General features: G+C 37.7%; 1 protein-coding gene across 2 annotated transcripts in view; it reads left to right on the top strand.

The window, feature by feature from the left end:
* Window positions 1–24,723, top strand: part of MAPKAPK5 (MAPK activated protein kinase 5) — a 49,253-nt gene that overhangs the window by 7,312 nt on the left and 17,218 nt on the right. For both annotated transcript variants that reach the window (XM_063454227.1, XM_063454226.1), the window contains 8 exons: window positions 4,637–4,710; window positions 7,764–7,839; window positions 10,225–10,322; window positions 12,937–13,045; window positions 13,835–13,924; window positions 14,136–14,231; window positions 20,150–20,230; window positions 22,550–22,737. In XM_063454227.1, the coding sequence (XP_063310297.1) occupies window positions 4,637–4,710; window positions 7,764–7,839; window positions 10,225–10,322; window positions 12,937–13,045; window positions 13,835–13,924; window positions 14,136–14,231; window positions 20,150–20,230; window positions 22,550–22,737 (812 nt within the window). The remainder of the gene's footprint in view (window positions 1–4,636; window positions 4,711–7,763; window positions 7,840–10,224; window positions 10,323–12,936; window positions 13,046–13,834; window positions 13,925–14,135; window positions 14,232–20,149; window positions 20,231–22,549; window positions 22,738–24,723) is intronic.

Genomic DNA, 24,723 nt, shown 5'->3' with positions numbered 1-24,723 from the left:
TTTCTTTTTCCCCAAACTGTCTGTCACCTGGTATTGCCCAGAAGTTGGGCCTTTTCCTGGACGGGGACTTGAACTTTTCTTCTTCTGCGTACCCTTGCAGCCAGTAATTGCCACTCTTTTCATTACAAATCATATCAACGGTTTTTCTCTGACCATGTCGACCTTTTTATCATTGGGTCTTTGGAGTCTATCTGGGACTACACATTCTTTTTTTCCCCTTGCTTGACTATCTTCATTCCACAGCACTTAACTCCTTTATTCTCCTCTTCCACAAACTCACGTAATCAAATTGCTGTCAGGGTTTTCTGCTAAACAGAGAATTGAGAAGTTAATTGCAAACTATATCCCAAAAGAGCTAACGTTTTCAGATTCAGCTATTTTGACCTACAGATTGTAACTCCTTTGTCAATTCCTGATTAGAAAAACGCATAACCTCTCTCTATTGTCGTTGCCTTCTTTACTGACTTGGCAATTGGCACTCAGCTGCATACATAATAGATATGAAAAAAATAAAATTAAAAAGCACCTCAGGTTTGCATGATAAAGCTATAAAATTTCCAAATTAGTACCGATGGTCGGCTATCTCATGATCTGATTCTATGTGATTCGCTATGACTTGTGCGAGATTTCTGACTCTTCCTCTCCACTCTATTGCTGTTCTTCCAGAGGACTACCAGCTGCCAAAGTTAAGAACCCAAGCTGTAAATGTTCTTAATGAAACTGTATTTGGCCTCATCTACTCTTTGTAGACTATTTGGATGAACGTGGTATTTGTCTTGGAGGCTCTAGGCAATATTATACGCATTTGTGCATGGTACATAGGCTGCTAATCAAATTTCTATGAAGAAAATTTCTATGGTACAATATTCTTTTAATTCTCGCTATCCGTTTCTGTGGGCAGTCCACTCTCTACACTCTTTGCTACGGTGGTTGTAGACACTAATGCTTCTTATTCTTAAGGATTTTTCCTAACTTAACAGCATCAATCGATGTTATTCTTCCTTTCCCTTACTACAAGCCCCTCGCCCACTAGATCAGGCATTTAACCACCATCATCGGTATCAGAGCACACCTTTACCTATTGAGCTTATTCACGTGTTACATCTTTTAATTGGTATCTTTCCTTTGGTGTCTATCCCTAATCTTCACTCTCTGCTTTCCAAGTTCAAAACGCTTTCTGAAATGTGTTAAACTTGTTGTGGAGATACCTGGGGTGCCTAATTTCTATCCAATAAAATAAAATGAAAAACGTTCAGGGTCCTGGCATGTCTGTTTGAAGACATTTGTTAAGCAGCAGGGCAGAAGTAAGGATGATTATATTTTTTTCAGGGTTGGAAGAATTCAAGGTGCTGTGGTGACCCAGAAATGTTTTCTCTGTCTTGTATACACGTCATTTTGAGGGTATTCTAAAATCTCTGACCAGTGCTTCCTCACTATCTAGCTTGCTCTGAGAGCATGAATGGGATCTGCTCAGGATTATGCTTTGGGGTTTGAGGCTAGGTTTTTGGGTTAAAGTGTTTCTGTGTGTCAGTTGGGAGTTCTAAAGTGAGGTGAAAGGATTTAGGTGTGCGTCTCATTGAACTGTTAAATATGTATAGGGGGTGCGTTATCAGTTATGAGATGTGTTTTCGCAGGACTGAAGTTCGGCGACTTAATAGAGATCGATTGAGTCAATGCATCACTATAATGAAATGATGATCGACGCAGAGTGGCAGTTGCCGTGCATGCGCACTGGCCTCACAATGCTTCCCCATGGGAAAACATTGAATTGGCTGAGATTATCTGTAATGATAACCCCAGCAAGGAAATGAGCCATGGGGATGATTAAAATGCTTTATTGAATGAAGGGCAGGGAGAGGGCATGCATCTAAATATTTATGAAAATACTACAATGTTAGAAATACCCTTGCCTCTATAATGCTCTCAGAATGCCTTAAAAAGTGCAAAACCAGCACTCTCAGTGGCTGACTATTCCTTACAAAATCTGTTCTAAATAAGCAAGTATAATATGCATTGGAAATATGAAACAAAAACGTGATCCCATCATCTTAAATTTGTGTCTTTAGAATTTGCTTTGGGATTTGGAAATGTTTGATTTGAATATTTAAAAAAAAATAAATAAAAAAAACTTAAAAATAAAGGGTAAGCAAAATACCAAATTGTTCTATAGATTGTAGTCAAACCATCAAGCACTTTAAAGTGGATCTGAAACTGTCTGGGGACTTTGCATCATTTTCAAAGACACCTTTGGAGGGGGAGAGGCAAGCAAATCTGATTTAAAATAAAAAAAATTGACTTACCTGAACCTTTCCCTCGAGGGAGCTGCCATCCTCTTCCTGTCGCTCCTCTTATGCTCCTTGCGCATCAGCTGCCTGCAGCCATTGTCACTGCTGTACTCTTGAGCATGCATGTGAGTACAGTGCTAAGGTCTGTTGAGAATTCCGTGAGACAGCAGGAAGAGAGCTTAATTTCTCTAGTCGTCACTGGTGATGGCTGTCGGAAATGACAACCTTGTTGAAAGGTATCCACGCCCAGTGTCAAGCTTTGTCAGGTGGAGGAAAAATACTGAGGTAAAGTAGTCCAACGTTGTCTCATTATAGCTTATGACTGAGTTGAAATCCCAACACAGTCAGTTCTATCTGTATGAAATACTCATTTGGGCATGGTGGCAAGGGTGGGGTGGAGGAGTACAGGGCCCCTTTAATTCCTTTCAGATATGTACTGAAGGATGAAAAGCACAACGAGAGGTTTAAATGCAAGGAATAGAGGAGGTTACAGCTATATAAAACAATGTTTAATATGTCTGAGGACAGAGGCACTGCTGTCCTTGGCAATAAACAAAATCAAGAATAAGACTGATGTTTATTTAGGTACAGCGATTTTTACGATTACCTACCGTGTATGTGTAGAATATTGCATATTCTATGTTTCTATTGATTATATATGGATGTGTGGATTGACATAAGTGACAGATGGTATAAGTCACAAGGCTTTCTTTGTCTGAGAGCTCTGGAATGTGGATTTGGGTGTTTTGTCCTTATATGGCTAGAGTTATGCTCTGACGTCAGTATGGGCACTTCTATATAGTAACTGAACAAAGAGACACGAGGGCTCTCTCTTGGCTCTCTCTGTCTCTCTCTCGATGTAAAGATGTAAGGATGTAACTCTCCCTTCAGAAGTCCAGCAATTACCATCTGCTGTTGAAATCCATTATCCTGTAACATCATTTGTTGTTTTATTATGTATCAGTAACTAAGAATAAACCTGAAGAAACCGTAAGTCAGATTACGTATTAGTACTTTTCATTAATATAGACATATATTAATGTCGCGTGCAAATTTGGCCCAAGACTATATATACAAAAGAAGTATATATCAATCAACTGAAGAGAAGAAGAAATTAAGAAGATTTAACAGTGACGATCGATCCAAGCCAGTTTTTACAGTGTGTGTGTGTATATATATATATGTATATGTACCACAACAATATATATATATATATATATGTATGTATTGTGGTTACATTTATTTTTTCCTACAATATATATTTCCCCCTAACAGGAGTTGTCTGTGATTGGCAGGAAGAATCTTGGCATTGACTATTACTGCTTAGGTTTTGAAAGGTGAAAGGCATTCCACTGATAGGGTAATTAGCACTGTTGGCCAAATTGCACAGGAAAGGGTTAAGGGTTAATATGAGGAGCAGGGTGTATTAGACATGCAAGGTCAGGTCAAGTGCCATAGCAGAATCTGTCACTGATTTACACCATCCCTTAACTTCTTACCTAATGGTCTGTGCTTTCAAGTCAACGGTAGAACCAAGCAATCTAGAGTCAGTTACTCACATATGTAGCGGCGTGAGCTTCAATATCACTTTTAGCAATATGTAATGCTGTGCAGACTTTGAACTCTGAACTCCTGCATGCTATATACAAGGCCACTTAAGAAACGCGTGTGTGTTTGTATAAGAACATGTTTTTATTTTTCTCTTTCTGCAGCTGAAGATGGTTTAAAAATCTAATTTTTAGACTCAGACTGGGTACCACTGACATTCTCCGTTAACTCTCTAGCTACTAGCTCCCCACTGAAAGAAGTGAGTGGAAAAGGGATGTAACTTCACTCTCTTTTCTCAATGGTGATAGCCTCAGGATGCCCAAGACCTGCACAGGAAGTCGAGGCGCAGTGCGATTAGCCGCTGTTTTGCAGTCTTTGACTTTCATGAACGCTTTATCTCTTGCACCAAAACCTCCCGGCAGTATAACATGTTCAATGCAACAATGTTATGTTGTCCAGAAAGCATACAGGCACACATGGAATTCTTCTGCTCGTGTATCCTCAGTGCCTGCACTAAGATAGAGGGGATCAGGCAATGCAGTATTATGCTAAAGAGAAGTAGTAGGCTTCAATAGAAAGCATGACACAAAATTCCTATGATTAGGGACTGAAAAGGCAAAAACAAGTTTGGATTTTATAATTGTATTTATTTTTGTAGAAAGAGGGCTGTCTCAGAGTTCCGCAATGGCAGAATCATTATAGGGGGTCTGTGACGTCCTATAAAGTAAATTGATAATTGAGTACTCCATAAGATCGTGTTTCTGTTTTCTTACTTTACTTTTTTATTTCTTCTTTTAATGTAGGAAACGTCCATATTGGAAGACTACCAAATTAATTGGTCTCAGAAGCTTGGTGCTGGTATCAGTGGTCCTGTAAGGTAAAGTTATTTTGGTTTTGACTGGAAACCTGGACTTATAGGAGAATTGTTTTATGTATATTTTTGTAATGTTTTCATTAAGGACTTTTTTTTCTTTTCTTTATAATTATGCCAGAATTTTTACAGCAGCTTTTTTTTTTTTTTTCATCATGTGGTATTTCTTCCTGAAGTTTTGATTAGCCTAGGAAAGCTGACAATAGATCTTGGGCTCTGAACCCAGAAACTCGTAATAATTTGCTGTAAGTGGGCGAATGTGCAAACAGTTGGCTTTTTCTCCAAATTATTGTAATCCTTTCTAATGATAAAACAAATCTTGGTAGGTGTAGGAGTAGAAAAGGTCCTCTCAGTCTTATTCTATAATAACCCGTGCTTATGGAAAATGAAAAGTAGGATAAAGGATTAGTGATGAGCTTCACTCCCAAAATAAGGTAGAAGGCATTTTAAGACACCAGTATTACTACTGCTAACGTAAAATCTGTAACCTGTTTAGTGGATCCAGTAAATCCACTAGTTCACTTTTATTATGTATTAATATAGAATAATTGATACTGCGTCCATTCTGGCCCACTGTTGGCAAGTTTATCGATATGTTGTTCAGCAAATTGGATTTGCTAGTTTGAATAAATTTGCACTGTTTGCCCATTATTTAAGTATCTCACCTCAAATGGTTGTTGGCTGTATGGAAGACCCCATATTTAGTAATTTAATTGGTTCCATTTTTTTTTTTTTTTGCACACATTTTTCCAGACCATACTACAATTATCTGGGGGAAATCTAGCTGGCCACCTGACATATCCAATACTTTGGGATAAAATTTTCAAATAACTGAATATTTTGGTATATATTTTTTAAAATTTATATATAATTTTTTTAACTATTTAAAAAAATATATTTTAAAATGTTGGCCTCAAATAGTAAATTGAGGCCAACGTGTTTTATTGTTTTTTTTTCTCCTGCTTTTATATACCATTATTTAGGTGGGGTTAAAGATGATGCACCTGTGTTATTGAGTTTAGCTAATCAGCAGTGACAAGTGAAGATGTAAGCTATCAGAACAGTGTATGGCTTAGGTATACACATTTTATTTCCTGAAAGCACAATTAACATAATTATGTGTAACTATCAACATGTATCCATCTTGCATGTGGAGCGGAAGTGCTGTTTCTTGGTACAGGGAGAAATATCCCTAATGCAGATTAGTTACTGACAATATTTAAAGGACTGTAGTTAAAAAAAAAAAAAAAAATTAAAAAAATGTAACATTTAATTTATTATAGGTAATGCTTTTGAATATGAGATGTGAGGATGGCATGCACACAAAATGGCAACAAACTTGAAATAAGGCAAACTTCAAGGTTTCCCACTTCCTGATTGACCACCCTCGTGGGTTGTATTACAGAGGCAGCAAGAAATGACAGTGGGATTAGGGGTGTTCTAAGCACCTGTTCTTTTTATGATCAGCTTCTGCTGTACCTTTAAGCAAATAGATCCTGTGCTCTGAATCTCCTGTTACACTGTCCCAGATCACTGTGCTTGGCTTTCATCTATTTATACCAAGAGCAAACTACTTCTTTTTCTGTGCTCTGATACTACCATTGATTTTGAGTGGGCCAACAATAGCACCTTGGCTGCATAATGGCCATGTTATGTTTATTCCAGTCTATCTCTGCCATTGAAACAGTGCTTTGTATCTATAAGAAGATAGAAATAGAATACCATGCCATTCTCTCCAATATACCTTGTATATCGGATCTGTTTGACATTTCTACACATTTAAATGTAGTCCTTTTTCTGCTCAAGATGTTAAACATGATTGTGTTATGGCCCACTGCAAGCTAGCAACCCAAAGTAAGAGCAATTTTTAAAATGTAAGATCTTAGAACCTGTATTTGCCCCATAAGAATGTTGGCTTACAATAGGAGCAATATGTACAAATACATAATTCATTTTACAGTATTTTAAACACAAGTAAACGTTCACATAATGCCAGAATTGGCAATATGCATCTGGAGAGCAAAATAACAAATAATTAATCTTGAGAAAAGAGGAAAAACTTAAAGGACCACTATAGGCACCCAGACCACTTCAGCTCAATGAAGTGGTCTGGGTGCCAGGTCCATCTAGGATTAATCCTGCCTCCTGTAAACATAGCAGTTTCAGAGAAACTGCTATGTTTACAAATGGGTTAATCCAGCCTCTAGTGGCTGTCTCATTGACAGCCACTAGAGACGCTTCTCACTGATTTTCACAGTGAGAAGACGCCGGCGTCCATAGGAAAGCATTGAGGCTGCTTTCCTATGGAGTGGCTGAATGCGCGCGCGGCTCTTACCGTGCATGCGCATTCAGCCGATGCCGACCGAAGGAGGAGGAGAGTCCCCAGCGCCGAGGGAACACGGCGCTGGAGACAGGTTAGTGTTTATCCCTCTTCAGCCCGGCAGGAGTGGGACCGTGAGGGTGGGGGCACTCTCAGGGCCCTATAGTGCCAGGAAAATGAGTTTGTTTTCCTGGCACTATATAGTGGTCCTTTAAGAAGAAAACCTACATAACCAACATAGAAAAGGGATACAAAAGCCACTGTTTGCACCTTTTTTCCAAAATCCACAAGAAGTCCTCATGGGTGATTTGTGAATGCATTTTTTTATGAAACCTTTATTTTTGTAGGTGCAGCATGATGATAACATTATCACATGTGTTCGGCATTACAACGCAAGAATAACATAGATCAAAGTAACAATTTTAACACGTGGGAGCTACCCAATTTTAATTTTTGAAAGCCTATTCAGCCCTTTTACGCCCAGTCTAAGGGTGGGAGGTGTCAATAATGTGTTGGGTGGCGCATACATATAGTAGTAAGTGCCTGTAGGCTTAGCAGCAAGATGCTGCGTCTAGAATAGACAAAGGGCACATCTGGGTGGGTAATTATCTGATACGGGACTTTCAGTATTGTGAATGCATTTTAAGGTGGAAGAGTTCTGGTAAAACCGTGTGCCATCAGTTTTGGCTCTTTTTCACTGTCTCATTAATATTGCTACTAATGACCATTCTTCACCCAGAGTCTGTATGAAAAAGACAACGCAAGAACGTTTTGCATTGAAAGTTCTTCTTGATCGTCCAAAAGCAAGAAATGAAGTGAGTATAACTGGTTATCTGGAGTAAAATATAACTAGGTCTAAACTATTGTGGGTGTCTTAGCTTCTTTATGTTGACATTGATAATCATTTCTTCCCCAATATGCATTTCTCACTGTGCACATCAAACAGAACTGTTTGTTGGTGAACACTCCCAGCAGAAATAATTAATCTTATTTGTATATGAGATTATACAAATGGAATAATGCACTGTTAAATGAAAAATAAAACATATTATGAAAACCAGTAGGGGGTGTGCACAAGTATATATTTGGCTTGTTAAAACCCTTCAGCACTTTTTATTTTTTTATTTTTTTTAAAGTTGGTCTGTTATTAGCATGATGTACTTAAAGGACCACTATAGGCACCCAGACCACTTCAGTTCAATGAAGTGGTCTGGGTGCCAGGTCTATCTAGGGTTAAGCCTGCAGCTGAAAACATAGCAGTTTCAGAGAAACTGCTATGTTTACATCAGGGTTAATCCAGCCTCTAGTGGCTGTCTCATTGAAAGCCGTTAGAGGTGCTTTCCGGGCTTCCCACTGTGATTTTCACAGTGAGAAGACGCTAACGTCCATTGGAGAGCATTGAGAAATTCTTTCCTATGGACTGATTGAATGCGCACACGCGACTCTTGCCACGCATGCGCGTTCGGATGATGTCGGAAGAGGGAGGAGAGTCCCCGGCGCTGGAGAAAGGTAAGAATTTAACCCCTTCCTCCCCCTTCAGCCTGGCAGGAGTGGGACCCAGAGGGTGGGGGCCCAAAGACCCTATAGTGCCAGGAAAACGAGTTTGTTTTCATGGCACTATAGTGGTCCTTTAATGCAATATTCCTTGCAGATATTTTTATTTTAAGAAGTTGTAGCATCTTTAGCAGTAATTTCCATTCATGACCTGTCTGTTTTCATGGTGGAGTTGGTCATCTTGGAACTGACGTGTCCGTGCCTCTAGAACCAAGCATTAGCCAAACGCCTTTATTTCATAAAACACCTGCTATGTTTTTGGTTATTGAAAAATTCCAGCTTAATTGTAATCGTTTGTATTTTGTTTTTAGTCTATATGATCGTGTATAGACACTTTCTCCTGAGAGGGCCATGTTATCACCCAATGTACTAATGACAAAATGAATATGTTTAATTCAAGAGACCTCTCTTGGTGCAGCAATCACACGAAATGTTGCTGGAGATGCTTCCATTTATAGACTTTTTGCCCGGCTTTGCTTTTTATACAGAACCTTCCCCTCCATGTCAGTGTTGCAGCTCTCACTCAAGCTGTAAGCTTGTGACATGGTTCCATTGGGCCAGAGTTTTGAAGCCTGAATTCCTCCAGCACTGTTGGATTGAGATAGCGTTGTCATCCCAAAATATATATACTCTCATTCTATACCCACACTGGACATATTAGTTGATCTCTGAGTTTGTGTGTCTTAGGGCTGCGTACACACATATAAAACCATATACTTTGTTAATGGCAGACATGACTGGGACCCAGAGCAGTTGAGGAATGGACGGAGGGAATCGATGGCGGACTGGGGGGAGGGCATCTACTCCGACCTGTGCCAAAGTTCCCTATCCTGTCTGCTTTATCTAACTTCTCTCTTCTCCCTTTTATCTAACCGCTTTCTCTTACTTTCTGACTTGTACTTATTTTGACATTCTATAGACTTTTTTTTTTCCAGGTTATAACTGGGGAGACTGTATCAATTATCAACTCTCTGCATATCTCTATCTATATCTCTATCTCTATCATAGACCAGCTCTCCTTTACATTTAACTCTCACTTGGGTAGTGGGTAACGAGATCTCTCCACATAGTAACCTCTCATACTGTACCATCGTACGGAGCCTTCTTTGCAAATTAGGGGAATGTGGCACATCAAAGTGGTCTCATTGACAGGCCGACTGCTGGGGGGGGGGGGGGGGGGGGGAATGCTAATTTGCCACTTTTCTAATATTAATTTGGTTGGGGTATTCGATCTCCTTTACTGCTTTTAATCTAGAGCTAGCACTTTGTAATATGTTATGCTTTTGCAAAGGAGACCTGTGTGTCTTGCAATATTCTTCTTTTCTTTTCTACTCTTTGACAATCTATCTCTTAAAAAAAATATATCTAATAAACACAGATTTAAAAACAAAAAAAACATATTTTTGCACTGGGTCACATTTAGCACATATATCAATGTTCATGTTGTGTCTGATATTTTTGGTTGCACATCTCACAGCCTTACTGTTTTCTATAAGTCTGTTCTATTGTCATTTTCTTGGTTTTGTTGAAATGTAAACTTTTTATGTAGACACAATTGCATATTTTCTAATGGGGACTTCTTGTGCTAATTTACCTGTCCTCTATCCTGAACTCTCTTTAATCACACTGATTGCTTTATCTTCAAGGTTCGACTACACATGTTGTGTTCTGCACATTCGAACATTGTGCAAATTGCAGAGGTTTATGCAAATAGTGTGCAGTTCCCCCATGAATCTACCCCCAGGTAAGGAAGGCCATCCAAATCTACATTTGGCTCTCTTATACACTTTTATTCTTTTTTTGTGTGTGTGCCCATTTTAAAGACCGAAGAGATGTGATAGGACATTTCCCTTTTCAGGTTTGTTTGTCTTTTTAGCTTGAGAATTGGGACTGCCTGACAGTTTACACAATGTCAGTCACCAGCTACGATTAATTAGCTGAATGATGTAGTTGATCCCGTAGAGATTCATTGTTTTTCATTGTTTTTTTTCTGCCAATTAGTGCAAGGTGAGGTTTCCAAGATCTTAATTGCATTTAAACATCCATCTTCTGAATCCGATAATGGAAATTCTTTCTGTAATACCTCCTGTTTAGAATCTCCAGTAATTGTTGTTCTTTCTCTCAAGGCGTCTTATTGGATCCTCTTCCTAATTTTTCTCTCCAAGATATATTTTAAGAATGCAGGTGTCAAAAGTGATTGATTGAACAGCCACAATGATTAGATGGATTAAAACACAATGCAAGTATAAAGGATGGAAGCACCTAAATCAATAAACTTCATTTTAATCTTTTATATTTAACTCTATAAGTTGTCATAACATTGGACTTCACCTATGTTTGCAGCTTGTCACGAATGCCCAGTTTGAATTAGAAAGCCAGTTAGCATTTGTTATAACCTTAAGCATGCAATTGTTCCAGATTAGTACCTTATCAGACAATTTTTCCTACCTACTTTTAAAGATGGGTTTTATACGTTACCAATATGAAGTAGATTATTGGATTATAATGTATTTACATAAACACATTATCAGTAGATAAAAACAACATATATGGCTGAATAGTATTTGGGGTTGAATGCTTCATAACTGGTTATTCTATAGATCAGTGATTGTGAACGTGGATGTTACCTGTACACATCACAGTCACAGCGTTATGCCTGGGAGTTATAATACAAAGTTATTTGTCAGAATTGCACATTTTCATTCATTTTTTGTTTAGTTTTTTTTCCCCATTTCTCTTTTTTTTAACATTAAAATGAACTTTATCATCCCTGTTCCAAGGAAGTATATTTTAACGAATATTTCTTGATTTCCTTAAAGGGAAATTATTGCTGAAAATTAATATTGCGTGCAAATATTTCTTTAATTTGCTCTGCAGCTTTGGCTAGAAAATGTGTACACATGTTGCCTGGTTAAGTGACTCTTAGCAGTTTTCTGTTATCGGTTCCTGGTCACAGTATATTTGTGCCATACCACATACAGCTTTATTAGTTAATTAAAAGAGCAGCTGATATCATTCCTCCTGTCAATTACCTCTGCAGATATTTATATGTGGGGGGGGGGAGGAAGATCTGGTGGCTAGCTTCAACATATCTAATCTGTGGGGTAACTAGTGCTGCAAACCATGTTTAACCAGTTAACATCCAGTGCCTAATCCTTGCCTTAATACTAACCTGGCTCTGTTTCAGCAAGAGTTTCTCTTTTTGCACTATAACAGTCATGTCAATATATATAATTTATATTGGTCTTTCAAAGCTGATCAGAATATTTACACACTTCATTTAGCATAACATGTTACTCTCTTAGATTTCAGCTATGCTCTAGTCTAGGTTATTATTGTAAGCCAAAAGCCAGTGTCATTTTACTGTGGGTGATAACCAAGTCTTTGCAGTACAGGCAGAAATCATAAGTACCAGACACAGACTTCTTATGAGTTACCATCTTTTCAGCATTACAGCACACTGCTTTTGGTGGTTATGATGCTGTCCTACAGTTTGTGGTGGTTATGGTGCCTTGAGGCCTCTGATGCTATCCCACTGTTACAAGTTAAACCATTTTCAAACTGTTTGGCAATTGGTCCACTGCACAGATAACACTAGGGCAGTGGTAGGCACCGTTTGGCACTTTAGATGTTGTGGACCCATCAGGGGAGATGGAGTCCAAAACATCTGGAGGACCGAAGGTTGCCTACCCCTGATATAAGGGACAATCCACTTTCACATTATCAATTTCAATACTGTCTTCATTGGCTGAGAGTACTATCTTGCACTCTCCAGCCAATTGATTCCTTCCAAACTTTTTAAAAATAGTTATCTTTTATATGAATTTGCGGTAATCTACTTAAAGACAAAAAGCAAAATGGGGGGAAGGAGGTGAGGGGCAGCAGGCCACTGGGAGCCACTTTTTTTATTTTCAAACTGTTTGACTTTTAATAGTGAGATGGTGCCAGGGGTGTTTTAGTACATTATCACTACACTTGGCTATAGTTCCCTTTTTTTTTTTTTTTATATTAAAAACTCAAATTTCTGTTGGATCATTGGATGTTGCTGATGTTCCAAATAGCTCTGTATCTATGCCAGTGTGCAGTAAATTGATACCCGTTGGTCATAATGTCACCTGATAAACTGATAATATTAGAAGAGCTGTACCTGTCCGGAAGGCAGCAAGGTGGATAATACCACTGCTGGCGGAGAAGTGCCAGTGCTGTCAGTCTGGGCCATGACCTTCATCAAAACTGAACTAAAACGCAACCAGATCGTAAAATAATATACAAGGTCGCTCCTTGCAACGACCAGTGTCAGCATTCACTGCATATTCACTGATATTTGACCCACTCTTTAAATTAACACTTTTGAACAGGGCACGGCTGCTAATTGTTATGGAGATGATGGAGGGGGGCGAGCTGTTTCACAGAATCAGCCAGCACCGGCACTTCACTGAGAAGCAAGCCAGCCAAGTAACAAAGCAGGCAAGTTACAGAAACACCACCAGCAGTCTTGCATTGAACAACTAAGGGTTAAAGGCATTTTAAAGGGACCTAGATTCACTTGACCTTATTGCCTGCTTTGTTATAATCTGAATATCTAGTGCACGCCACAACTTGCATAAGGTTTTTTTTTTGTGTTTTTTTTATGTTTGTTCCAAACATATTGTGCAACTGCATTTAACGGGGTTTCCATAACTTTGATCACTGCATGAAGGGCTTGCAATATGTTGCAGGTCGTTCTCTGGTGTGAAGGGATTAAATCAAATTTGATTGAATACAAAAATCATTGGCAGTTAATGCTTTCCTTTCTGGTTGTTGATTTGTTTATATGCTCATGTGATTGTATAGGTTGATTCACCTCTGAACTAAAAAAATACACATTGATTTTTGAATGCACTGCTCAGACTTCCTGCCTCTTTTAGCGCAAATGTACAAGATTATTCAAACTTATACAATGCCTGCTTCTTTAAGAAGCTAGATATTATGTATTTCATTGCCTATATTTATATCCCTGTGGTACACTAACCCACTGATGGCTTGTGCTTTGGTGTTGCAAATCCGTATGGAATTTAAAGATTAAGTATATCTGAGAAATTATATTATCAACATTGAATAATGAGTGACAGTCATTGACAAGCAGAGAAATTCATGCACTTGGCAATCACTTTATTGTTGGGAAACAGTCAGATCTCTCATGATCCTCCCTGACAATAGAGGTTGACATGTATGGCTGATAAAACTGTTTTTCTGACTTGTGTTCTCTCTTGACAGATCGCCTTGGCCTTACAACATTGTCACTCACTAAATATTGCACACAGAGATCTCAAGCCAGAGAACCTGCTGTTTAAGGATAACTCATTGGTAAGGTCATTTGTAATGCTTTTGTTAAGTGAAGGTGGTTGTTAAATGGTAATTAACTGTTTCACTGTATGTTCTGGTGTCCAGGCTTGCATATGTAGAATTCTAGACTGCTCTATTGTTGCATAGTTATCCTTGTTTAATACAATGCATTGTGTTTAGTTTATACCTATTGACATCAAGGCATAATTTGTTTGTCTATTCTCAATTTCAGGATGCACCAGTTAAATTATGTGACTTTGGCTTTGCCAAAATAGATCAAGGTGACCTAATGACACCACAGTTTACTCCATACTATGTAGCTCCTCAGGTAAGTAAACATTTAGTGAATGTCATTGGTTTGATATTTTTTGTCTGTTAAACAGATACTCCAGGCTAGTTCTAAAAAATGTTTTTACACTATATAGATAATGCATTAAAGGGACAACCTTGGCATGAAAGCCACTCCATATTATTAGAGTAGTTGTGTGGTATACAGCCTGTGGCTGCAGTCTGGTAATATAAAATATTGCAGATTCAGAAAAATATCAATGTTACATTTGGCCATAAACATGCCTCTAGTGGCTCTCAGACTGGCAGCCACTAGAGCCACTTCCAATTATTGAAAGCCTTCATATTCTGCATTATCATCCAAAGGATGCCAAACACTGTGAATGCTTCTTTATGTGAAGCATCTGATTGGCAGAGCACCGTATTTGCTGAGCATGTGTAGTTTGCCATCAATGTTTCTCTGAGAAGCATGGCATGGAACCACAAATTATACACATGGTCTCAGTAGAGGAGGTGTGGCTGCCGGGAGTATACCGTGAGTTATCTTCTTAATGTAGAAAGTTAATGCCTGAAATATTGCTTCCAGAAAACTTTGCATTAAAAATATATTATTGGAGCAAAAAATCAACACTGCACAGTTAATAAGGAGGAGCAGAGAACACAGATTTAAAGCAAAATAATCATCAGAGCTAACTGTAACTCAACGCACATATTGTTACTAGCAGGTGAGTGCCTGGAGTACCCCTTTAAATTGACTTTTGTTATTGGCATTTATATAAAGATGACATATTCTGCAACGCTTTAAAATATCAGTGTTTGAGTAATACAGCATATAAGCAAATATTAAAAGTATAAACAATGTGTTATTGAGAACCCTGCTTAAAATAGCTTACAAATGGTGAATTTGTAGGCTCTCACTCTGATTAAAAGCCTGCTAACGATTTTTTCAGAAAACTAAGTGTTATATCTACAAAACATATAAGTTTACCAATTCCATAGTTTTAGTGTGCATTTTATTTTTAGATTTAAGTTTATTAGGCAGTTCAGTTAGTACTTTTGTTGGGGTGAAGAGGGTTTATTTAAAAATATATTTCAGAGGAAAACTAGCTATTGAAGACCATAAAATACACAAAGTCTGTGTTACTAGATAAGGATATAAAAATCACATTTTTTTTTTTTAATTTCTTTTTAGGAATGGTGTAAGTGGCTAAATTGGTGAAAGGTTTTAGAGTGACCTTGAGTGACATTTTTGCAAATTCGAGGAACCAAAGTGAAAAAATTAATGCATCATATGTCACGGGGTGAAATGATTTATAATAAATATTTTTTTTTAACAATTAGAAACAATATTTTAAAAATGGTTGCAAAAAGTTAGAAGTGACAGATATGGTTTATGGTGCCCAACTTCATTATTCACCTTCATTTAACCCCTTAAGGACCAAACTTCTGGAATAAAAGGGAATCATGACATGTCACACATGTCATGTGTCCTTAAGGGGTTAAAGGTTAATTTGAAAAGCCTTCTGTAACGGATCGACGGGCACCCCGACTGGGTACCTCCGTTGAAGGATGCTCCTAGCGCTTCCTGAGGCCTCCAAGCACTGCAGCAGACACCACAACCACCGAACCGGAGAATCATATGAATGCTCTCAAGCATATGAATGCTGTAAACAGCTGAACAGGAAAAGCATACAATCAGCTTACACTCATGACAATCAGCATACGATCCAATTCCCCCAATAGCGAGAAGACACTTTGTGTTGAGGGTCAAGCAGAACTGACTGTACTGGCACATACAGCCTCTTGTATTCCCAATCCACAAACTTAGTACTGCCCACAGGGTTTTACAGAACAACCAATAACACACGTACATTACAGAAAACACTCCCAGCAATTACACACAAAATCCTCCCCTCTGCCTGTGATCTAATTATGGTACACAATGGGTAACATAATTATCGCAAGCAGGAAAAATACAGTTTTTATATATGTACTATAACTTAACAAATATACATCCAATCTTCATAAATAAATTACATATAATTAATCAGCATACTTGAAATATAAACATATTAAAAAATCATGCCAATCCTTCCATTAGTTCAAAAGTTAGCTGGAAGTACTTTATGACCAACCACAGGCACATTTTCCTGCCCAAAACAGTTTCATAGATTTGGGCTGTGCGGTCGGTCAATTTCACACTGAAAAAATGACTAAGTCCCATTCAAATGCACGAACGGGGCCGTTCGTGCATTTAGCTTAGTATAGCAGTGAGTTCAAACTGCCGAACGGGACTTAGTCTCTGCAGCTGAAAACTGAGTGTAGGAGAAGGTAAGGGTCAGCGGTGTTCGTTGAAATGTGTAGCCGATTTCAGTTCCATGGATTTGGCTAAACATACCGCTGACCTTGTTCGAATGAACAAAGATGGCTGCCACCACGTGTTCGTTTGTCAAATGGCGGCCACTTCGGCACTTCGGCTGCATCCGAAGTTCCAATTTAAAGCTGCAGAACTGCTCCAATACAATTTAAAGGAGCAGTAAGGCTTTTAAAATCCAATCTGCTAAAATAGTCTTTAACAGGCAATATCTTCCAAGGGCCATAGTCTTAAAGGGGCATTGTTCCCAAAAGTCACAGTATGTCCCCAGATGGTTCTTAAAGGGCCAGCAATAGCATAATAAAATACAATATGCCCAAATACTGTATTTAAAGGGTCAAATCTCCCAGGGGCCATAGTCAGCAGGCAGGAGGCGGGCAAACAGGCTTCTCCAATGCCCAGTGGCGAGGTTGGTTTCGCCACACCTTCTACTTGAAATTTCTCTTTACTGACCATCGATAATACAATTGGATAGTGTTACTTGGCTTGTATTGATGGTAGTAAATCTGCCATACAGAGATCTTTAGGGATTAATGATGTAGACCAGTCCTGGTGATCTTCAGTGCCATTGAGAAAGAAGTGTTAATCTCTAAACCTTTTTACAGGGACAGACAGTACACTTTTTTTTCTGTCTACCTTCTTGCAAGCATTCAGTTCTGATTTAAAATCTATGTATATGGTGTGATATTTTAATTAGTTTTGCTAAATGTGTATTCTCGGCTCTGGATTGCTCTCCTCCAGCGATGTCACGCCAATGGAGCTTATCAGTTGGAAAGCACTGCATCAATGGGGAAATGTGAAAACTCTCTACGTCCTCTTGTCAAACTTCGTTTCAGAGTTAAACTCTCTGAAAAGTCAGAAAAAGCCTCCAGTGGCTGTTTCTAAACATTGCAGTTTCTTTGAAAAGTTTAGAGGACAGGGGTACTTCTTCCAGGCCTGTGTTACTAGATAAGATGAAGCAGTCTGGGTATCTGTTGTTGTATCTATTTAAATGAACACTATAGGAAACAAAACCTGTTTTTCTTAATGAAGCAGTTTTGGTGTATAGATCATGCCCTTGCAGTCTCACTGTTTACTTCTGTCATTTAGGCGTTAATTCACTTTGTTTATACAGCCTTCCTAAGCACTTCCTGAAAAGTAAGCTAGATGTTTTAGGTTCCTGTGCATTTGAATGGGACTTTTTTTTCTCATTTTTTCAGTGTGAAATTGACCGACCGCACAGCCCAAATCTATGAAACTGTTTTGGGCAGGAAAATGTGCCTGTGGTCGGTCATAAAGTACTTCCAGCTAACTTTTGAACTAATGGAAGGATTGGCATGATTTTTTAATATGTTTATATTTCAAGTATGCTGATTAATAATATGTAATTTATTTATGAAGATTGGATGTATATTTGTTAAGTTATAGTACATATATACAAACTGTATTTTTCCTGCTTGCGATAATTATGTTACCCATTGTGTACCATAATTAGATCACAGGCAGAGGGGAGGATTTTGTGTGTAATTGCTGGGAGTGTTTTCTGTAATGTACGTGTGTTATTGGTTCTTCTGTAAAACCCTGTGGGCAGTACTAAGTTTGTGGATTGGGAATACAAGAGGCTGTATGTGCCAGTACAGTCAGTTCTGCTTGACCCTCAACACAAAGTGTCTTCTCGCTATTGGGGGAATTGGATCGTATGCTGATTGCCATGAGTGTAAGCTGATTGTATGCTTTTCCTGTTCAGCTGTTTACAGCATTCCTATGCTTGAGAGCATTCATATGATTCTCCGGTTCGGTGGTTGTGGTGTCTGCTGCAGTGCTTGGAGGCCTCAGGAAGCGCTAGGAGCATCCTTCAACGGAGGTACCCAGTCGGGGTGCCCGTCGATCCGTTACAGAAGGCTTTTCAAATTAACCTTTAACCCATTAAGGACACATGACATGTGTGACATGTCATGATTCCCTTTTATTCCAGAAGTTTGGTCCTTAAGGGGTTAATGTCAAAAGTATCTACTGCTCTATTAATAGCCTCCTAGACCCGGTAGGAGCCTCGTGTGTGTGTGTGTGTGTGTGTGTGTGTGTGTGTGTGTGTGTGTGTGTGTGTGTGTGTGTGATTAAAGTTCAATTTATAGAGAAGGAGATAAAAAAAAACATCTAAAGCAATTTACCCTCTGACTGAAAACTTCTTAAGCAAGTTACCCTCTGATTAAAAATGAAACCATTTTTTTTCCATGCAGGCCAGGGCATGCGTGGCTTTTGCTGCATAAACCGTAACAAAAGTGATTTACCTCCTAAATGACCGAGAATTAAGCAGTGAGAAAGCACTAAAACTGCTTCATTAAGCGAAGGTTGTTCTGATTCCTATAGTACCCCTTTAAGGTCAAAATAACTAAGGTGAAAAATTGTCATATATGCTTCTAGTTTGATTAATTTGGGTTTTACATTCTGAAATCACTTTTAATTCTCACTTAAGTAAATAACGTTGTGTGTGAATGTTTAAACGGTCATAAAATCACAAATGCATGCAATTTTTCACATAAACTAATCTGAAAGACATTCACTAACTATCTTTAAAGGGAAATAAGTTTAAATTGGATGTCCTAAATTATTGTCTTGAATTAGAAAACCATGAAAAAATGGTAATTGACATATGAAGGCTTGTAATCCTATCACTAGTTATGGGTCCTCAATGTGCATGCTACTTATGGAAGCCTTCCAGGTCATAAGCACATGTACGGTATTTGGTGCCAAAGACCCATTGCGCAGAGATGGCTAAATGTGTTACTGCAGATAATGTTTTACATTTCTGAAAAATCCAGCCTTTCAAAAATCTATTTTGTCCACAAACTCCTGGAGTATCCGTGCTGGTCGTCACAAATTAAATATTTTATTTTTCACCTGTAATACTTTAGCTTTTCTGCATAGAGCACATAAGGAATATCTTATTCTTCAAAAAGTATCCCTCCCCTCTGAGATTTTTGTACGGTTTTGTTGGTCACTGAAAGTGGTTAACAAAAGTGTTCTTTATTTCAACTTAGAACGCCTCCCCTTTGGTGACAAGCTATCTAAACTGATGCTGCTATTTGTAAAGATGCATTGAAGATCACATTCCACTACCGCAGTATAATATGTATTTGTATAGCAATTGGCATTCTGTGAACCCAGATCTGGAACCTATGGAATTAAAGTAATTTGTTTTTTGTTACTGGAGTCTAGACATATACTAAATAAAGGAAAAAAATAATCAACAAAGATTCACTAAGATGCAAAAAGCAGTTGGGGTGAGACATAGAACAAAAAATAATCGACCTCTAGAGCACCCCCCCCAAACGCATTTCGTGCACTTACAGCTTTTACTCAAATGACCACATATATCTCGCATGTGCCCACCTATGCTGACCTCCAATTAATTTTCCCATGCACATGAAGAAAACAGAAAAGCAGATAACAAATTATCAAAACCTAGACCAATTTTGTTTTTTAGATTTGTGATTTCTCTATCATTTGATGTAATGCAATACACATACAAACATGCCTTTCTAATACTGATCATTCTCAAATAGTTGTTTGTTCAATGCAGTTAATGTATGCATTTTTCTGGACAGGTTTTGGAAGCACAGAGAAGACACCAAAAAGAAAAATCTGGAATTATTCCTACCTCACCGACTCCATACACTTACAACAAGGTAAAAACCCATGATCGCTCTGCAACTAAAGCCAGCAACTCATAAAGTGTTTGCATAATGACTCTGTAATATCAAGGTCACCAAATCATATTCCTGCATTGTGGGCAGAATGAATGTTATGACCTTTCTTGGTGTCCAAATAAAATATAAAAATCTTCACCAATATCTGAAACTCTTTTCAACTTGTTCTTAGTGTAGTTGAAAATGATCCCTGCGATGCAGCTCCTCTGTTTAACAAGGAAGGAGAGTATCAGCATTAAAGGAACACTCTATGTGCCATAACCACTGCTATGCTGTTGTGGTTATGATACTTAGTGTTCCTTTAAAGCAATCAGGCCTTTGTGTTGGGCAAATTGACTATATCAGACGAGAACTGCAAATCATTAATATTTAGCGTTGTAATGCAACATCTACGCCATCCTGTAAAGTGGAGCTGAAAAAAGTTAATTTTAAACACCAATTCTCAAACCATAAATTGGAAGATCTCAGTCTGACACGGGAGGATGTCTCAACTAATACAAAGAATTTTTTTTTTTTTCCCTAGATGATTTTTTATTTGTATTAATTTTTTTTTAACCAGAAAACTCTATTTCGAAAATAGCTTGGTAGAAATATATTACCTAGCATTTAAGGTATAAGGTTTTATATAAGAATTATTCTAAAGATTCAGTTATTGAAGAATAAATTGTATTGATATGATTTTGCTTTATCAAATATCTTTTTGTTTTCATCATAATTCAATATTTCCTATATCATGCCAGTATGACATTTTCTATATATATATATATATATATATATATATATATATATATATATATATATATATATATATATATATATATATATATATATATAATTTATTGCATCTGTATAATCTTGAGCATGTGTGTTCCCAGCATGAAAGGGTTAAATTAACATATGCTATTTTACCGCAGATTCCAATAATACATTCGTACTGCAATAATGAATGAGGTGTCTAAAAGGAACAGAGTGTAGAAAGTATAATAATGAAGGGAATAATTGCTAAAGGAGTGCCCAAAATTATGAAATAGAACAGACTAAAACCAATTCTGGTGCCACTGTACTTTCAAGGTTAAGCTGATTTTGGTGTGATTAAGATCTGAAAAATAATTACACAATTCAAAACCGGGCATGGCCTGTTATCTTTCAGTATATGCACAGTTTAATCAATACTTCCCTTTTCATTTTAAAATGATATTTTTAATTTTACTGTCAAAGTTGCGCGCGTGTGTGTTTTCCATATATGTGAAATTAGAATACTACTACCATAGGAGATAACATTTTGTGTGTCTATCTGTGATTTGACACACTATAGCTAAATATAAAAAAAATACACTCCAATCTTCCGACTGATTACCTGGGCAACAACCCAGTACAAGTTTTTTTTAAATGAGACGCTGTACTTCTGAAACCATAAAGTAATGGTAATATTTTTCTGTCAAGTAAAAGCATGTTTGTAACCAATAAAAATTGAGACCTGCGTGTTTCACATGTTGCTTAGATGTTTGCGGAACCTGCGAGTTCCACAATTTCACATTTAACTGATACAGACCTGCATACTACTCTCTTATGCATTGTATTCTATAAAAAAAAAAAAAAAAAAAATGCGGGAGGGTTCTCTTGCCGAAGTAAAGATACAACAAAAAAATACACACAAATCACAGTTTGTAACATGACTTTTACGTAAAGGGAGACTCTGGACAGTTTAACCACTTCATCTCATTGAAGTTGTTATGGTTCCTTCAGTCCAATGGTGCTATTACATTGTTCTGTGACAAACCGTTTTCCAATGGTATGATACAGAATGCGGGTCCTCAAGAACCCGCAGCCCAGCCCCTCTCTGCTGCTAGGGCTGATGCTTCTGTATTAGCCTGAACACTGACTAATAGTATCAGGGGATCGGTCTTGTCAGTCGCTGCACTCTGGTATGAATTATTATTGCTAATCTGGAGTTATACTTAACATCAGACATACCTTTTTGAGGGTGCAGAGCCGTGGTCACCTAGGAAACTCATTCAGTGTCAAACTGGACGGCGCCAGATGACTCCAGGCACCATAACCACTTTAATTATGGTGTCTAGAAATGCTACTTTAAATGCCCTCTTATCTCTTCTGTCTATTGCTGCAGACTCCTTATTAAAATTATATTCTCTTAAAATTTCTAGGGGTTTTTATTTTGTACACTCAAATTCATGTCAAGTGTGTGTTTTGCAAACTAGCCATATAATTACTTCTGCTGAGCTATAGTCATGTTGATCCACAATATGTTCATTAAGCTGTGGTTTTCCTCTCTGTCAGAGCTGTGACTTGTGGTCGCTGGGTGTAATTATCTACGTGATGCTCTGTGGTTATCCACCTTTTTACTCTAAGCACCACAGCCGAACAATCCCAAAAGATATGCGGAAGAAAATCATGACCGGAAGCTTTGAGTTTCCAGAGGAAGAATGGAGCCAGATCTCTGAAATGGCAAAAGACATTGTCAGGAAGTGAGTAAAGCTATTTGAGGATTACTTGACTATTTTTTTTTTTTTTTTTAAAAGGACATTGTCCTCAATAATCAACAATGAATTTAGATGTGTAGGCTGCTGAACATGAACATGGAAACATTTATGATTCTTCTTTAAAGATACGGGCAAACAGAAGCAAAGTATTGCATTTTCGAATGCCAGTTCCATGCCTTCCTATATGGATTGTAGTTGTATTTTGGAGCTTTTTAACAAGTTAATGACCAAAACATTTTCTATAATAAACTAACGGCAGTTTCATGTCATTTATTTATTTATAAAATATTTTATCAGGATGGATACATTGAGATTTCTCTTGTTTTCAAGGTCTTTGTCCACTATACAACTATACATTGCATTGTTACAATAGGATTATTAATATATATATATATATATATATATATATATATATATATATATATATATATATATATATATATATATATATATACATACATACATACATACATACATACATACATACATACATACATACATACATACATAACAGGTAATAAATGTATTCAACCATGACAGGTGCATTCTGTGCTGAGGTATATTGCCATAGATCTCTTAAAAGATTTTAGATTGAATGAAGATTTGACTGTGTCCCTCAGGTTATTCTATAATTGCGGTGCTCTGTAGGAAAAGGAGGATAAAGCCACTTTAATTTTGTATTGCGGTATGTTAAATATCATGCTAGTACTGGATCGGAGGTTATAGGAGGTGGGAACAGCTGGGGAGAGCATTCTAATTAGGTAGGGTGGGTGCTTCCCAGAAATGCTCTTAACATAGAAACATAGAATGTGACGGCAGATAAGAACCAATCGGCCCATCTAGTGTGCCCAGTTTTCTAAATACTTTCATTAGTCCCTGGCCTTATCTTATAGTTAGGATAGCCTTATGTCTTTCCCACGCATGCTTAAACTCCTTTACTGTGTTCATTCCCTTTATGTATTTAAATGTTTCTATCATATCCCCCTGTCTCGTCTTTCCTCCAAGCTATACATGTTAAGATCCTTTAACATTTCCTGGTAAGTTTTATCCTTCAATCCATGAACCAGTTTAGGAGCCCTTCTATGAACTCTCTCTAAGGTATCAATATCCTTCTGAAGATACAGTCTCCAGTACTGCGTACAATACTCCAAGTGAGGTCTCACCAGTGTTCTGTACAATGGCATGAGCACTTCCCTCTTTCTACTGCTAATACCTCTCCATATACAACCAAGCATTCTGCTAGCATTTCCTGCTGCTCTATTACATTGTCTGCCTACCTTTAAGTCATCATCAGAAATAATCACCCCTAAATCCCTTTCCTCAGATGTTGAGGTTAGAACTCTATCAAATATTCTGTACTCTTCCCTTGGGTTTTTACGTCCAAGGTGGATTATCTTGCACTTATCCACATTAAATGTCAGTTGCTTATGCACAAGGTTGGAAAGATGAAGAGTGCCTCAGGATTCCAGCGACAGCCAGTTTAGCTCTTTTAACATGTTACAGTGGGGGGGTAAAGTAATTACATTCTAGTACAAAGCGGCAGAACAGATTATATAACGTATTAAGGTGGGTTTGCGGTGTGGGTGCATACACTACATCTCCATAACCAATGACCGGCATTAGCATTTGTTTCTGTACAGGGCACCTAGTTTTGGGTAAAGTTTTATATATACACACTCTACACAAACACACACACACACACACACTACATTCATTATATACACACTCTACACAAACACACACACACACACACACTACATTCATTATATACACACACTGTAAATAAATATTCAATTAATGTAATTGTATTGGTATCTAATTTTATTTAGAAATTTACCAGTAGCTGCTGCATTTCCCACCCTAGGCTTATACTCGAGTCAATAAGTTTTCCCAGTTTTTTGTGGTAAAATTAGGGGCCTCGGCTTATATTCGGGTCGGCTTATACTCGAGCATATACAGTATATTTAAAAT

The sequence above is a fragment of the Pelobates fuscus genome, chromosome 5, assembly GCF_036172605.1.
Source record: "Pelobates fuscus isolate aPelFus1 chromosome 5, aPelFus1.pri, whole genome shotgun sequence".
Classification (NCBI taxonomy): domain Eukaryota; kingdom Metazoa; phylum Chordata; class Amphibia; order Anura; family Pelobatidae; genus Pelobates; species Pelobates fuscus.
The sequence above is the reverse complement of the archived record's forward strand: the minus strand, read 5'-3'. Positions and strand labels throughout refer to the sequence as shown.